Source organism: Phodopus roborovskii, unplaced genomic scaffold, assembly GCF_943737965.1.
Source record: "Phodopus roborovskii unplaced genomic scaffold, PHOROB, whole genome shotgun sequence".
Lineage (NCBI taxonomy): Eukaryota > Metazoa > Chordata > Mammalia > Rodentia > Cricetidae > Phodopus > Phodopus roborovskii.
Window position 1 is genome coordinate 6,202,965 of NW_026126603.1, and position 17,739 is coordinate 6,220,703.

Here is a 17,739-nt window from a genome sequence, read left to right on the forward strand (position 1 = left end):
ATGTGGTATTATGTTTGGAACAACAATTCTATAAATATAATAAAAGCAATCACTTGTTTTCTCATTTCTGGGTAGCAGAAAGTTCCTGACTAGAGGAAGCCATGTTGGTTGCCAAGTCTCCCTTTTCCTCTCATTTTGTGAGTGGTTACTGCCAAAGGAAATGAGAAAGTCAGCATGATAGTACAAGAACATGTTAAGAGACAACAAAAATACCACTATTCTATTCTTCTGTCAATTCTCAGAGATTCCTTTGGGACTAAGGGAACAGTTGTACCCACGGCTGGCCCTCTTACCCATGCCCTGGTGTCATGAAGAAAATGGTCTTACCCAGTCTGTAGAAACCTCTTTGGCTGCTGGGAAGCCAAGCTCTCTCTTTTTGTGACTAAGTTTGTGAGTACCTGAGAAAATAAACCTCTCGTAAAAAGATAACCCAAATATTTATGTACTCTCTGCGACTCCTGTTGTTTGGAAATGCCCGTTTCTAATGATGCAGCACTATTTCACTACTAGAATACGTCAGCATCTCAGAGGAGTGTGGTGGGGAGTGAGACACCTGACAATTACAAGGCTCTGTTTCCATGCCTGCTCTTTGGGGGAGCAGGAGGCCTTATCCTTACTGCCAGGCAAAACCTGGCACATAGTAGGTGTCCCATAAACATCTGTTAACCAATGTTAATGTCTAATCATCAAGGCAGTAATACTTTATTGATTGTAGGACTGTACTTATGCTCCCTCACTGCTTAGTGCCATAGGTTATGATATGGGTGGTGAAGTCACACGCTCAAGAAGACTAAGTCTTATGTGCTCAGGATCCCTTTTCTTGTTGTTTTGTTTTGTTTAGAAACAGAGACTCAGCTAACCCAAGCCAGTCTCAGACACTGGCCTTGCATCCCTGACCCTCCTGTCTCCTGTAACCACACCTGTATGTAGCAGCCTTTTTAAAAACTAAGTAATTAATTTGTCCATGCAGTTGGCATAATAACCTGCCCCAAAGGTACCCTTGTCCTAATCCCTAGGACAAGGGATTTGAATATGTAGACAGCAAGGGTTCCAGGAGAAGAGAGTTTGGACTTGGAGTCAGTTAGTTATTATATATCAAAGAACACTAAAGAAAAACAATTAAAATGAGTCGAGGTGCTTCCAGCTCCCTAAAACACTCAAGCCAGCATTCCCCCAAAGGGGATGGAGTCAAATGTGAGAAAAATGAAACTCAGAATAGATTAAGTTTAACCCATAGTGAAAGTAGAGGGAGGGAGGTAGAGAGAGATGGCTCAGCAGAAAAGAGTACTGGCTGCTCTTGCAAGGGACTTGGGTTTGGCCTCCAGAATCCACAGTTCACACTCATCCATAACTCCAGTTCCAGGGGGTTCAGTGCCACCTTCTGACCTCTGAGGGCACCAGGCATGCATGTGATACACACACATACAGACAGACAGACAGGCAGGCAGGCAGACAGTCAGAACACATAAAATAAAGATAAATAAGTCTAAAATAATTTAAAAGAAAGTATAAAGAGAATGTTTTCTTTAAATGACAGACAAATACTTCAAATTTTTCCCTTAAAAGAAAATTTTGCTTTCTGTTGTAATCATTTTATGGTTACCTCTCTTTTTCTTTTTTTAATTTGTTTTGATTTTTTCCTTTTTTTATTTAAATTTGAAACAAGGTTGTTTTACATATCAATCCCAGTTCCCTCACCCTCCCATCCTCCCCTATCACTCCCACCAAACCTCAGCCCATCCCCTTTCTGCTCCTCAGGGAGGGTGAGGACTTCCATGAGGTATCTTCAAAGTCTGTCACATCATTTGGGGCAGGGCCTAGGCCCTCCCCCATGTGTCTAGGCTGAGAGAGTATCCCTCTATGTGGGATGGGCTCCAACGTCCATTTGTAATCTAGGGATAAACACTGATCCATTATTAGAGGCCCCATACACTACCCAGTCCTCCTAACTAATACCCACATTCAGGGGGGTCTGAATCAGTCCTATGCTGGTTTCCCAGCAGTCAGACTGGAGTCCATGAGCTCCCCCTTGTTCAGGTCAGCTATTTCTGTCGGTTTCTCCAGCCTGGTCTTGACCCCTTTGTTCATCACTCCTCCCTGCTGCAACTAGATTCCGGGAGTTCGGCTCAGTGTTTAGCTGTGGGTGTCTACTTCTGCTTCCATCAGCTACTAGATGAAGGCTCTAGGATGGCATATAAGGTAGTCATCAGTCTCATTATCAGGGAAGGGCATTAAAGGTAGCCTCTCTATATTGCTTAGATTGTTAGTTTGATTCATCCTTGTAGATCTCTGGGCATTTCCCTAGTGCCAGTTTTCTCCTTAAATCTATAATGGCTCCCTCTGTTATGGTATCTCTTTTCTTGTTCTTCTCTATTCTTTCCATGTCTCAATCTTCCTGTTCCCTCATATCCACCTCCCCCTCCTCTTCTCCCCTTCTCTTTCTCCTAACTCCCTCTTCCCTCCCTCCATGCTCCCAATTTGCTTTCCCTTTCTCCAGGGGACCATGTATGTCTCTCTTAGGATCCTCCTTTTTTCCTAGCTTTTCTGATGGGTTACCTCTCTTTTTCAAATGGACATTTACATTTATTATTCAAAGAAGAATACCCTTTTATAGTTTGTTAGAGCTTGGATCTGCTCAAAAGGGTAAAGTTTATCCCAACATTACAAGAGTTGGTCTGTTAGTCTTCAGTGCTCCATTGGGGAATGTTGATCTCTTATTCTGGGGACCCTGTGAGGTTGCTCCCAAGAGTTGAGTGACAGTTCTCACACATGAACTTTACAGAAGATAACACTGTTTTGCAGTGTCAAAAGTGTCTCACTCTGTGAGCTTCTGGTTGGGTCTTATGATGCTGTGTGCACAGTCACTTGAAGTACAACTTGCATACAAAGTAGCCGGTAACCAATCATGAAGTCCAAAGTTCAAAATGCAGATTTGAAAAAAAAATATCACTGCCATTCACATGGGTGATGATAAGTATTTTGGACATTGGCTAACAATATGGCATTATGTTAGAAGACATACTCTTTCTAAATGACACAGCTCACTGGACTACGAGTCTTCCTTCCATCTGCCATTCAGTGAATGTGCTCATATCCTTAGCCAGGTCAACTCAGATCATCTTGAACAGTTTGTTCTCCTCAGATGCTCCCTGGATCAGTTTCTAGCTCTAAGCATTTCTGGATGGAGCTCATGGTTTCCATTCCATAAACTCTGAGCCATGAAGCCACCCATCATGAGGGAAGGATGAGGGGAGTTGGCATGAGGACTGGTTGATTCTTCCTGCTGAGCCTCAAAAGTGACAGCACAGTTTGCAAGAGAGGAGAGAAAGATGAGGCTTCAAGACTTGGAGGAGAACAGAGTGAGGCTGGGAACACACAGCCAGTGCTTGGATGAAAAGGACATATGGTCACAGGAAGAACGGCAGTCTTAGGGACCTGTCTTCAGCTGTCCCTCTTGCTGGGACAGTGTCTGTTACTTCCTAAAGCTGGAACCACATTAGGGGACCTGAGGTTTTAAATAGCTGATGGTGTCACTGTAAGAAAGCCCATGACTCGCAGTGAAGTCAACTTTCACTGCCAGTAAACATGTTTCTTCATGTAGACCTTGAAAAATGAGCCAGACCCCAAAGACAGGTTTCCATTTGAGAGTTCAACCATGATTTGCTCATAACATATTTTAGTTACATAGACAACATCACTGTGAAAGCAGACTGAGGTGGCCCGCCTATCAATATTTCAGGCTTCTAGTTCTGTAGGAGTTAACAGGCCTTCCTAATGCCTAAGCCTTGGCTGTCATTAGAGACAGCCATGGGATTTATACAACACACAAAATGTTCTTACCAATACAACTATGAATTTTTTTTCTTGGAAATGACTTAAGTAATCAAGTTTCTAAACCAATCAGAACACAACTTTATACCAGAAGGTTATTTGAAAAGAGCAAATGCTATCTCTCAAATTAATCAAATGTCAGTTGTGTAGCTTGAAAAAATATTATAATTTTTGACTTTTTAAAAAAATGTATTATCTATTTTCTTCTCATTCACAAATCATTTCTGAATTTGGCACTTTACTGAATGTGATGATCCTGTATTCCTGATGTAAGCCATGTGTTTCTAAAGTGGACAAATGTCCACTTTGGCTTGTAGATTCATTTGTGGCTCTTTTCCATTTGCCTACTAAAGACCCGTTCATTCTACAGCCCTAATTCCTGAAAAGCAACCAGCTCAGTTTGAACCATGCAACTCTCCTCCTCGGGCTGTATTTCTGACTATTTGAACCACGTTGTTCTCCTTCTCAGTCTGTATTTGATTAGCAGCTACAGAGAACTGCTTTCAGTCAAAGCTTACAGTGAACACTACCACTTGTGAAGCAGGCAGGGGGCACTTAACCTTCCCCACAGTTTTAGAGAGAAGTATGTTGGGGAAGAGAATTAATCACAGACAAAATCCCACCTATGGGCTTCCTCATGAAATCTGTCAGTATGGTATAAATGGGCAGACAGTCTACATTCAGACGTGAAAGATATCTCTCAGCTTCTGGAGTCCTCTAAGACAGACAGGGGATATTTATCTCCTGAAGATGTGAGAAGTGACACACTAGTATAGAGTATGCATTAAAACCATCATCACAAAACAGAGGCACATTCATAAATCATAGTCATTAGCATCTGACTCTAATGATTAAAGTTAAAATCAGGCAGATGGTGATGTGCAAAAAGGTTAACACTTGAATAAATGATTCAGTAGTTCCCGGAAATTTCCAGCCGGTGTATTATTTATGTAATTCTCAAAGTCTAAATATTTCTATTTTGGATGCTGTGTAGCCAAACACATTTATTTCTGAGCAATGAAGCAAATCAAACAAGGTTGATTAAAAATAAACTTTTATGCCTAAAATTTATGCTCTCAGACTTATGTATCATTCAAGTTGCACCCAGGACTGCTCTGTGCTGGTGATAGATGATGTAGAGTGGAACTCAACGTGACTAAGCATGACCCTTGCAAAGAGGTTTTTGTATTATAGATTTTTTTCCTCCATTTAACACTTCAGAAGTTAATTTCTCATCATATTTTTTGTCAAAGCAGATGTGATGTTAAAGCACATAAATAGAGGATGAGAAATTGTAAAATTAAGTTCCTGTCACAGGATGTCACTGCTGTGGATAACTCACCAGACTGCAGAGGAAAAAAATGTTCCCTCATCTCCTAGGTCTCTGATCTACGTCACCTCGGGTGCTTTCATTCCAGGGCGGATACTTCTAGACTACCCGTGGGATACAGCAAATGCTAAGACCATATTGGATTTCCACAAGCTGAATTAGCAGAAAATGAAGATAAAATGCTTTCCTATTTCTGAACATGATGATGTTTTAATTGCTTTAGCATTTGGCATGTCTAATGTATACAGTCCTTGACGTTCATGCAGTAACAAAGGAGAGCTGCTTGAGAATTTTCTTTTATTTCCTAGCATCCCCTTCTCATGTTTCTCCCACCCCCACTCTGCTCCTGCCTTTCACTCTCCTCCCATCTCTTCCTCCTTCTATTCTCTGCAGTTAGGATGCATGTAAAAATAACTCCTCTCTGTATAGATGGCCAAGGCTGCTGTTACCTAGCTGTGATGTACAGACCACCATCGCTGTGACAACTGATGTGGATGCCTCCGGGTGAAACAAAGGTTTATACATTACACAGCAATTTAACTGCTTTCTAAACATATTGCCAAGACAGCGGGAGCTGGCACCCAGCAGTACGTTTTAGGTTTTGGTGAGCTGGATTAGAAGTAACTGTTGATTGTGAACTGTTTTTATTTGTCTCCTATGCACTACAAGCAACCTCGTAACTCAGTAAGGAATTCCTCATAGCATTTAAAGCACTCTCCCTAGTTTCCCAAGCTTATATGTTCAAATCTGACGAAAGTGGCGTAAGAGTCCTATGCATAGATAACTGCCCAGACAATTGTCCTGTTCTAACCTTTAAAGAGCCACACAGAGAAATGTTTTATGATCCTCTTCTGTGCAGTGGGCACAGGACAAAGATAACCCAGAACAATGAAGAGACTTTTCAGGGTTCCGGTTGAAACACAATAAAGAACATAATTAACTTCACAATTCTTTTTGTTTTCCATTTGACTACAGGGAGGAGATGAAAGGGGCCTGCTAAGCCTTGCATTCCATCCCAATTACAAGAAAAATGGAAAGCTGTATGTGTCTTATACCACCAATCAAGAACGGTGGGCTATCGGGCCTCACGACCACATTCTTAGGGTTGTGGAGTACACAGTATCCAGGTACCCCTAACTAATGTGCATGGAAGCCTACAACCTCTGAGGCATTGTTTACTCTTCATCTCACAAACTATTTAGAAATGATTGCAATGAATTGGTAGTAATTAAAGCAGAACCTTCTCATAGCTTAAAACACATACATGTGTGTTTGTGTGTGCATCTGTGTGTGTGTGTGTGTGTATAAGGGAAATCAAGTAAAATAATGTCTTAGGTATTTTTCCTCAATTATATTCAATTTTCAATGACATCCCTAAATGTAGAGATTAATGTAATTTTTCAGTAATTCTGATTAGCTCTGTTGTAAAAGTCATTCTGTCAGCATAGCTTCCTCTCCATTGGATTCGCATTATGCCCGGAAAATCATGGTGCTTTTCCTTCCATCATGCAGAAAAAATCCCCATCAAGTTGATGTGAGAACAGCCAGGGTGTTTCTGGAAGTTGCTGAGCTCCATCGAAAGCATCTTGGAGGACAACTCCTGTTTGGTCCTGATGGCTTTTTGTACATCATCCTTGGGGATGGTATGATCACACTGGATGACATGGAGGAGATGGATGGGTTAAGGTAACAGACTGCTTACCAACAAGTACTCTTTGACATTCACATGCTTTCAATGCCAGGACACGGGGTCTGAACCAGCAACTGGGAACCATGTCTGATGATTGAATCCATGGCTATTTTATGCTGATGGGTCACTTGGCTTTGTCCTAAAAAAAAAAAAAAAAAAAAAAAGTTGTTGCTGCCTGTGACACAAAGCCTTGGGGAAGGCACCTTTTCCTCTGGGCCCAGCCGCTGGGCAGTATACTCTCCCCAACCCCATGCATCCATGCTGCTGCTCCACCCTCTGCTAATGAGCAAGCTGATGTCTTGGGGACACAAAACACATAGACTGGCAAAAATTAAAAAGAACAGATTTACAAAAACATAAGCAGCATACTATGGCATATCCTTGGCCACCCTCCATCTGTACCCAAACTGCCCCTCGTCTCCCTCCCTGCCATATGGAATTTGGAAATCAAGTAATTTTGAGTCAAATGAGGGGATGATTTCTTTTCTCCTTAGAGAAACTTCACCCTGTGTACGCAAATGAAACACACAACCCGAATGTGAAGTACTCACTCCCCTCCAATTTTTCAGTGATTTCACAGGCTCTGTGCTGAGGCTAGATGTGGACACCGACATGTGCAATGTGCCTTATTCCATACCACGGAGCAACCCCCACTTCAACAGTACCAACCAACCCCCAGAAGTATTTGCCCATGGACTCCATGATCCAGGCAGGTGAGGACATCTGCCTACCTTCTCCCTACTTTCAAAAGCAAAACGACAAAATTTGAGATCTAGGAAGACAAATAGGATGTCTGACCACAAAGTAGCAAGGGGTGGTAGCCCTTTGTACTTCTGAAATCATAGGGCGCTATTAACTAAGCAAGCATTTAGCCCACTTTCTAGCACTTATCTGTGAAGGCTGTTAAAAAAGATTAAACAAGAGAAAATACAAGTTCTTAGAGAAAATTGGGGGGGGGGGGGGTTGCTATTAGATACACTTTGGCTTTCTTTTGTTCTTTTTTCTTTCTTTCTTTCTTTCTTCCTTTCTTTCTTTCATACCTCTAAACTTCACTTTCCTATTGGCTTAGTCTGTTTTATGTTGCTTCAGCATGAAGAGGCATACTGGGTAATTTGGCTCACAGATCTGAACGCTGGGCAGTCTGAGCCCATGGTACCAGCATCTCAGTGTCTGCTGAGAGGCTTCTTGCTTCTACAGCTCATGGTAGAAGGTGAGAGCAAAAGAGAGGGAGGGAGGCAGAAAAGTTGCCAAACTCATCCTCCTGTGAAGGACTCACTCGTAGGGTAACCAGCCCCCCCCCCCCAAAACAGTAGCATGAGTGCATTGGTGAAAGTAGTGTTCTCATGACACCATCATCCCCTAAAGGTCCCATCTGCCCTATTGACAGTACTGGAGACCAAGGTGCCAGGATGTGAGCTTCACATGATACATTCAGACAATACCACATGTGCTAAACAGGAGTGGCGACAAGTGTGTTCTAAGGGCCCTGCCCAAATTATATAAAAGAATCACAGATAGAGTCCAGATCCGGGCCTTGTGCCTCCCCACCAGGCAGCTCTTACTGCCATGGTTTCACTTAATACAAGATGATGTAGCGTTAATTTGCAAGGAACTGAGGTAAATGTTAGTGTCTCTCATGCTTTAAAAACTTACAGATACTAAAGGAATCCATGTTGGCAGTTCTCTTCTTATGCTATAATGAACCATAAAGAACAGAAAAATAAGAAATCTATAGAATGAAGGGTTTCGGGCACACTTTTAAAATTCTATGAACTGTAACTGAAATTCTCTGATGAAAACCCCTTCTAGTCTGGCCTATCATTCAGACTAAGGGGTATGTGGTCACATTCATTCATTTACTAGCTTAGTTATTATTGCTATTTAATGTTTATTAAGTGTTCACTATGTGCAAGGTGAATATTTCTCAACCTTTTTATTTTTATAATCCCTCATGCCCTTCATCTTTCCTCCATCAAAGCCCAAGTCCACAGTTCATTTCCTTTTTGGCATCTCCACAGATCTTAAAATCTGTTCAGCAGGGAATACTTAAGGTGGGGTCAGGATGTGGAGGAAACTGTCACATTCCATTCCTATAGCTCAGAATGCACAGACACCACAACGCAGCACTTTGAAGTGAAGCAGCCTAAGTCACCACCCTCCCACCAGAGCGTTCCTGCAATGTTCCTGGGGGTCCAAGCCTCAGTGCAAAAACAGGGTGAGGCGCTTTCCAGACCCTACGCGTGGCACGGTGCCTGTGCCATGGAGCCTTGCTTCCTCTGGCAACTGAAGGCTGAAGAAAAATTCTGTCTGTATTCTGCTTCTCTTGCAGAGAATCTCAGACAGAGAAAGATTAAATGAAGAGAAAAGAAACTGAAGCCATCATTGGCTAAAAGCAAAGCTGACTGTCATTAGCACCCTCCATAGGGTGCTAGACTAGGTATCCCTGTTGGTAGTGCTCTGGTAGCTGTTCGGGTAGCACCTTTTTAAACTTTTCATTTGTGTGTGTGGTGTGTTTGCACACCCACACTTACACACATAGAGGCTAGACCACAGAGGGCCCGATGCCTCCCTCCTTTTCTCTATTTTTCAAGACAGATGTTACTGAGCCTGCAGCCCAATATTTCAGTGAGAGTGACTGCTCAGCAAGCTTTGTCTTTTCTAATACACACACACACACACACACACACACACACACACACACACACACACACCCGACTCCCAATACCAGGGTTATAGGCTTTTGGCATGTCTGACTTTTACAAGAATGGTAAGGAATCAAACTCAGATCCTCTTCATCCTCAGCATATTCTCTTGCCCACTGATTCAAGTCCCCAGTCCTACATCTTCTTTTTTAGGTTCACAGTAAAGTGACCATAAGGTACAAAGAGCAGCGGTAAGCCCTATACCCACATTAACATAGCCTCTCCCCCCTTATCATCATGCCCAGTAGAATGACTTTCAATGAACAACTAAGGAGACATCGTTGGCACATCAGATGTCCCTGGTTGACAGTACACCCACTCTGTGCTGCTTTTAGACAAATGGGTGGACACAGATGTCCTTATCTTAGCCTCACCTGGTTAGCTTTACATCCGGTTTCTTTTCATCTGAGAAGCTGAAGGTGAGAAGATGGAGTAGAACTCACAGCCCCTAGCAGCTCACCTCAGAGAAAGCATGCCTCTGCTTCAACACATTGGCTGCTTCAGGTTGGAGATAAGTCAAACTTCTTTTTGTCATACATTCTTGATCTTCACAAAAAGAACCTAGAAAAAAAATCCTCTCACCCTGTGGGACTAAACTACTAAGTCACAGCATGCCTGTGTCTCCATTCATACCAGACACTGTGTTGTAGGTGTAGAACTGTCCCAGCTCCTGCTTCTTTATCATGAATCAGCTGGTTGGAGCCCTCGGTTGGTTTTATTGTAATAATCGCTAAATGGCTCTCCATCTCTGAAGCCCCTACTCTTCATTTTTTTAAAAAACATTTTTCATTTATTTAAAACTCAATGGTTTGGCTTATAAGTAGTTAATGTATTTTGTTGGCCCAAACAGCATTCTCAATGGAATGTTTTTGCCTCCAGGGACATTTGACAATGTCTAGAAACAGATTTGTATTTCACAATTGGGATGAAAGGGGCTAAGAGCTGGGCAACACTACTGTCATCTAATGGGTCAAGTCCAAGGAGATTGCTAAGAATCCCATAGTTCACAAAATGGTACCCCTCACCCCAGAACAAAGGTTACATGGACCCAACATGTCAAGAAGCCTGTTTTTTTGTTCGATTTTTATTTGCTTGTTGTCTTGTATTTTTCGAGAAGTTCAGACATTGCCACTAGGCTTCATTCCCCCTCCAATCCTAGCCTCTTATTCACTTGAGCATGCTGGGAATTTTGTGGTCTCTTAAACCTAGAATAGGTAACAGTAATACAGTGACTCCCCCCCCTCAGTGGTTAGAACCACGGAGATATATTGATCTCCACGTCAGGTATGCAGGACATGAAGACAGGCAGAGGAGTTTTATTTTGCTATAGCTCCCAGGGTATTATAGCGTAACCATTCCAGAACTGGTGAGATCACTCAGAGGGTAAAGGCATTTGCCACCAAACTGAGTTCAATCCCAGCAGCAGAAGGCAAAGGAAACCGACTTCCATAGATTGTTCTCTGACCTCCACACAATATATACTATGGTGTGTGTTCATGCAGGTATGCACGCATGCACATATGCGGCACACACACACACACACACACACACACACACACACACGTTAGCATTCCAAGTAGGAAACACAACTAGTTCTAAGGCTAATATATTACATACATTGTGTGGCACAGTTGATGGTAGCATTGATTCATATTTCCAACCTCTGCCAATGTGCTATGCATGAGGTAATCCTTACCGATAGGCTAACAAAGGTTTTTAAGATGATGAGCACATTCATTAGAAGAAAGATAGCCAGAAAAATTAAGAAACAACACTCCTGAGGTCATTGGCTGCAGCAGGGTAAACAAACACATCAGATGTTTCCTTTGCTGGTTTCAAGAACACTCTAACTAAATTGCTCATGGGACTCTGGCCAGCCCACAGAGCGGCCCTTTCTATGTCATGAAGACCCTGGTAGGAATTAATGAGTGTCTGCCTCCTTTATTGTGTAGATGTGCTGTGGATCGACATCCTACTGATAGAAACATCAATTTAACAATACTTTGCTCAGATTCCAATGGGAAAAACAGATCATCGGCCAGAATCCTACAGATAATAAAAGGGAAAGATTATGGTGAGTCAAGCCTGTGGTGGTTGCTGTAGGTGAAGATTGGTTTTAGTATATTAATTGGAGAAAAGGGAGTCTGCATAATGAGCATTTGAGAAAGCATAAAAACAGTGGCCTCTGTCAGGCCAGTGAGTAAATTGCTCCGTTTTTTTTAAAGGTTCAAGGACTCCTCCAAGCCCTGAGGGTTACTCTGCTTAATTGCCTTTCCCATGGATTGCAGTCTTCCCTGTGGGTTCAAATAGTTTAATGGTCTCAAAAGTCAGTGGCTTGCATTTTGCTCATCTGAGACTCAAGGTGGGGAACTTCTCTTTATTCCCTCTTATATGGGGGAACTTGTCTTAGCATCTTATATGCAGACAAATAAGTTTAGAGGGAAGACATTGCTGAACATTCAACATGCAAGTCTCAGCAATTAGGAAAATAAAGTTTCTAATAAAAATAATTTTAAAATGGGTTTCTTTTAGAGAAAACAAAGTAATTGACTTGTAAAAACATGTCATGGGAATAAAATGTTTAAACATTATTTTTAATAACATGATTACTGGGGTATTTACAGAGAACTTAAAAACATAAAGTTGGATAATGAAGTCCAAAACACTGAATTATTTTCAATGCTGTGTTCATACTCCTTTTGAAGGCCACAGTATAGTAAGCATTTTTATGACTTAGGGAGCACAGGAGATTGAAATTATTAAACCGATTGCTCCTTCTGTTTACTCATTCAACAGAGCTATTTATTTTAGCACTAGGAGTAGGGAGGGCAGCTGTGTTAGTTCATGCAGTATTCGGTTATTTTTCTCTCTCTCTCGCACGTGTGTGTGTGTGCGCGTGCGTGCGTGCGTGCGTGCGTGCGTGCGTGTGTGTGTGTGTGTGTGTGTGTGTGTGTACATTTATGTACACTTTAAAAAGCCAAATGAAAGAATAATGTTACTTGGGGAAAAAAGTCTAACAAGCTACTAATTCAATGGATTTGGGCTATATCGGGAAATTAAGCTAAATTCTACTAACCACATTAAGTTCCAGGCAAGACCAGTTAAAGTATTAATAGCCTTGCATTTGCATATTTTTAAAACACATCCAAAGTGCACCGCAGCTCCCTCTGTGAACACATTCACAGAACCCTGTAGGTGATAGGCACTGTCATCAGCCACATTGTACAGAGGGGGGACACTGAGGTACAGAAAGGTTAATTATCAAACTAAAATTTAACAACAAAGGGTGGATTTGAACTGCAGCAGCCTAACTTAGTCATTCAACAGTGCCTTCTGTCTGGTGTAGGGTATTTAAAACTGGTCTTTTCCATGCTTTGTTTTATCATAGTCATACCAGAAGAATAGAACCTTTAAAATGACTGTGTTGCCACAAAGTCACCTGAATAAGGTACCTACTGGTGTTGTGACTTATTTGACAGTAAAAGCATCCCCAAGTGAATATGCCACATATGATTCAAAGGAACTCCTGAAGCTGCATTTGTTAACCTCACAACTCCATAAACTAAACTATTATGGTGCCTTAAGTCAAGATATTACTCGACTGAGTGACAGTGTTTCTACGAATACAGTAAATGTGGACTTGAAGACCTTTTACATGATATGGTTTTATATTTCATTAAAGTGTGAAATTTAAAACATTTTAAAACATTTTATAATTTGATAGGTTTGTTTGATTTACTAAATGCAAGCAGAACCAATTTTAGAGATGTTAATTGTTCAAAACTCAGGCTTTAAAGTATTTTTTTCTATAGTAAATAACACTGATTTCAAAATATCTAGTTTTGAATTGTGTTAGAATCTTGATGTGTTCTGACTGATAACAATTAGCAATCACCTGATGGGCAGGTTTATTTTGTTAAACTTACATTTTGGTGCTATTTAAGCAGTTTCATTATCCTTATTAGTATATCTGGAAAAGGTCCATATCTTGCTTTTTGAAACACAATTTGGAATTAAATTATTATAATACTCAATAATTGATCTGTATCACTTTTACTTCTGAAAATGTCTCATTTGCTCTAATGATTTTTTTTTCAGAAAGTGAGCCATCCCTTTTAGAATTCAAACCATTCAGTAATGGCCCTTTGGTTGGTGGATTCGTTTATAGAGGTTGCCAGTCTGAAAGACTGTATGGAAGCTATGTTTTTGGAGATCGCAATGGGTATGTTTCTGAATGCTACAGTTTCTTGTATTGTTTGGCACACTACGAAAAATTATTCAAGTGGCTATCCCCCACATGTCAGACCTTGGACACACACAAAGGTTATTACTTCCTTGTGTTTTGCCTCATCTAAAAGCTTAATTGTAGAGATACTTCTAAAAAGATTCTTCAATAGGTTCAGTCACTTCTATGGGATAATGTTCAAAGGCAAAGAAGTCTTGTGAGGGACTTTCCACTTATTTTGACTGTTCTTTTTATCCTCAACCTAATTACAAAACTTGTTTTATGGGAATTGTAAAAGCTGTTTTAAAAATTACCCTGGAAAGCTCAGAATTCTGGCAGTGCCAAATTCGTGGGGCTTTGTGCAGCGGCATACAATCCATCTATGTAGTAGTTGCTATAAGGGGCTGGTGAAATCCATGCTTCTTTCTGGCACTCACCCTCAGCGTCTGCAAGAGACAGGGGACTGACCATGCCTACCCTGTGTTTTACCTACCCTTCTTATACTGGTTTCAGCTGTGCAGCCTATGGTTGAGACCGGCTTTCTCTTACTTGACCTTTCCAGGATCCTTTCCAAACCCCATCTTATCTTTGAGTCCTGTATCCTCATGTGGTATTTTCACAGTTCCTGCACAGGACAAAGTAGTGCTCCCACACAGTACAGGAGTGCTCTCATACAGGATAGATCAATACTCCCACACAGGACAGAACAGTGCTCCCTCCCACACAGGGTAGAGCATACTCTTCCCTTGAGAAGCAATAAATGTCTTTGTGTGGGGGGCAGGGAGGAAGTCTTTATCACAATTTCTATTTTAAAACATTTTAGGATGCCACATAAGTCATGGTGTGTTTTCACTGTAGGTTTGTGGTGTGTTTTGTTATAGGAATTTCTTAACTCTGCAGCGAAGTCCAGTGACCAAGCAATGGCAAGAAAAGCCACTCTGTCTAGGCACCAGCGGTTCCTGTCGAGGTTACTTTTCAGGTCACATCTTGGGATTTGGAGAAGATGAACTAGGTACCATATCTACTTCCCCATTGAGTTCTAGTTTCACTCCTTGCTTGGGAAGCTTTGTTGTCTTATAGAATAAAGGTCTCATCTTACATGTGTTGGACATGTACCCCACAGCAAGGGTGACCTCCATAGAATCTCAAGATAGTACAGTTAGACCTTCCTTCCCAACAACCTTCCCCAAGGATCTTCATACCTGGTTTATATTTTGGAAATATTAAAGTAGCAAAACAGAAAAAAAAAAAGGCAGAAACAAGAAAAAACATAAGTTCCAAATGTTTTCATACCTACTGATATTTCTTGCTCTGTGCTATGACAGTCCTTTTATTTTCTATGTAAAAACAGTCCCACTTGCCCATGCCACTTTAATGTATTTTAGAAAGCAAACCCTGAATGAAGCTAATTTACCCTCTCTATTGTTAACTTATTTATTTTTCCCATTTGAGAATAAAATTTGTGTGAGATAATCTGAGGGCTATAGATCATTGCCAACAGAACAGAGGTAATCTTACTGGCCAGTATGTGACAATGTTTTTGGCATATTTATTAATGTATGGAGACTGTGTGTATTGAAGGCCTCATCACTGTGCTGTGGTGCTATTAGGAGACGGTGGCACCTTTAACAGGTGAGCCTCAACGTGAGGAAATTGGTGCTCTTTAAAAAAGAACTTAGATTTATTGTATTATTTTATATTCATGGTGTTCTGCGTCCATATGTATACACCATGTACATGCTTGATGCCTATGAAGATCAGAAGAGGATGTCAGGTTCCTGGCGACTAGATGTATACATGGTCATGAGGTGGCATGTGGGTGCTACGAATTGAACTAGATCCTCTGCAAGAGCAACAGGTGCCCATTTTAACCTCAGAGCCATTGCTCCAGCTCCCAAATTGGCTCTCTTGAAGAGAGAGTTGGAAACTTGTTTTTGTCTGTATCTTTGCTCTCCGGCTGCTGTGTGGGCAGGAGATCTTCTTCTTTGCCTACACTTCTGTAGTGGTGTGTCCCAAGTAACAGAGATAGGTTAACACCATTGCAATCCCTAAAACCAAGAGCTAAAATAAAAAGTATCTCCATTAAATAAATAATAAATAAATAAATAAAATACATAGGAAGCCTAACGAGAAGGGAGTTGGAATTGGAGTCTGATTAATTGGAAAGTGAAATTGTGCACTCTCCACTGTTTTAAATTATAGACTTCAGTGTAACTTTTGTGGTATTTTACTTAACTACACCCTAACAAACCATGACGACTACAGTCCTTCAGCTTCAGAAATGAATTTTAAGACATAAAAAGAAAGAATGTTTCTTTCCTAAGTCAGAATACTCTCTCTATAATGAAAGTACAGGTTGATTTTCTTTATACATTAAATGGGAGAAATCAACACAAATAGTTACATGCCATTCACTTAGATTAGTAAGGAACTCAGGCAGCTCTCTCCAAAATACATAGGAAGTATTTGAGAAACATTGGGATATAATAATTAGGACAGGGATTTGTCTGCTCTTGCTCCAGAGTGTAAGCATTTTTTTTTTCCCGAGATGGAGTTTCTCTGTGTAGACCAGGCTGCCCTCTAACTCAGAGATCCTTTGTCTCTGCCTCCAGAGTACTGGGATTAAAGGCAGGCACCACCACCACCCACCATTCCCAGTGAAAGCATTTTATATCTGGGTTTTTTCTTTGATGAATTTCTACCCCCACTCAAGGGAGTCAGAAAGATAAGAGTCAAGCTTTGTAGAATAATTTAAATGTCATAGGCAGACTTTAATTTTGGGAATAACTAGGGCTATGGGTGGGCATTGGTGGTAGAGCACTTGGCTAGAACACTCGAGACTCTGGGTTTTCACAAGAAAGAGGGAGAAGGAGAGGAAGAAGACAGAGCAGGAAAGAAGGAAAAGGAAGGAAAGATAGAAGGAATGGGAAGGAGTGGGGGGCCGCAAGAAGGAACGAAGGGAGGGGTTTATCTGGGCAGCTTCACACTTGACCTAACTTAAGCCATTTCACTCTTGAAAACAATTACTGGGTAAGAACAAACCTGCAAACAGAGGTAGAGACAGGGGCCCCAGGGGAGGAGGCTGTTGGCTGTGATCCAGGTGAGGAGCAATATCCTCCTGAACAGGAATAGTCTGAGGATGGGGGCAGGTGACTAGGCTCAGGTCCAGTGCAGAGGAGGACTCATGACTGCTGTCACAGCCTTAGGTATAGGGTCTTCCTGAGGCTAGATGGAGACCCATGATATCTGCTTGGCTATGATGCCATGCTATGAATTCATTCTGTACTATTTCTCTTTTCAACAGGAGAAGTTTACATTTTATCAAGCAGTAAGAGTATGACCCAGACTCACAACGGAAAACTGTATAAGATCATAGACCCCAAAAGGTAAAACTTCTTTTTTCTGTTATTCCAGGTCTTTAGTTCACACTAAGGTGTTATAGAAGAGATGTAGTTTGTGATGGGCTGGAATGAATGAACATTCTACCCTTCCCATCACAGACAGCTGCACTTGACCTAGAAGGACTTGAAAAGCTCATTCATATTATTCTTTTCCTCCCAATGTAGAGCCAACATTCCCAGTTAAAAATCAGGAGAGGACTCTAAAACATGCAGGACACTGGCTTCAGCTCTCAAGTTAGAAAAGAACAAACCTTTTAATTTTGAGAAAGTGAGAGATGTTCTGGTGGATATTGCCCTTCTTAGTATGATTTTTTGTTAGATAGGCAAGATAAGTTATCTTAACAGTTCAACAAACGAACCTCATTTCAAAATGACCAGCCAGTTCATAGCACTCATGAAGCCTGTTTGATCAAGCCAATGAAAGCTAAAGGACTGTTTCATTATTTGCTTCAGTAAAAGGAAGGTTTGAAGATTATATTTTGGTGGCTTAGTAGATAAAATGTTGCCTTGGAAGCATAAGGACAAGAGTTCAGATCCCCAGAACCCACATAAATGTGGAG

The 17,739-nt window shown here is 41.2% G+C and overlaps 1 protein-coding gene across 1 annotated transcript in view; it reads left to right on the forward strand.

Moving 5' to 3' along the window:
• Hhip (hedgehog interacting protein) overlaps positions 1-17,739 on the forward strand; it is a 93,123-nt gene that overhangs the window by 52,885 nt on the left and 22,499 nt on the right. Inside the window, exons 5-11 of the mRNA XM_051205832.1 lie at positions 6,137-6,288; positions 6,674-6,847; positions 7,421-7,564; positions 11,506-11,627; positions 13,652-13,775; positions 14,660-14,790; positions 17,083-17,164. Coding sequence (XP_051061789.1) covers positions 6,137-6,288; positions 6,674-6,847; positions 7,421-7,564; positions 11,506-11,627; positions 13,652-13,775; positions 14,660-14,790; positions 17,083-17,164 — 929 coding nt within the window. The remainder of the gene's footprint in view (positions 1-6,136; positions 6,289-6,673; positions 6,848-7,420; positions 7,565-11,505; positions 11,628-13,651; positions 13,776-14,659; positions 14,791-17,082; positions 17,165-17,739) is intronic.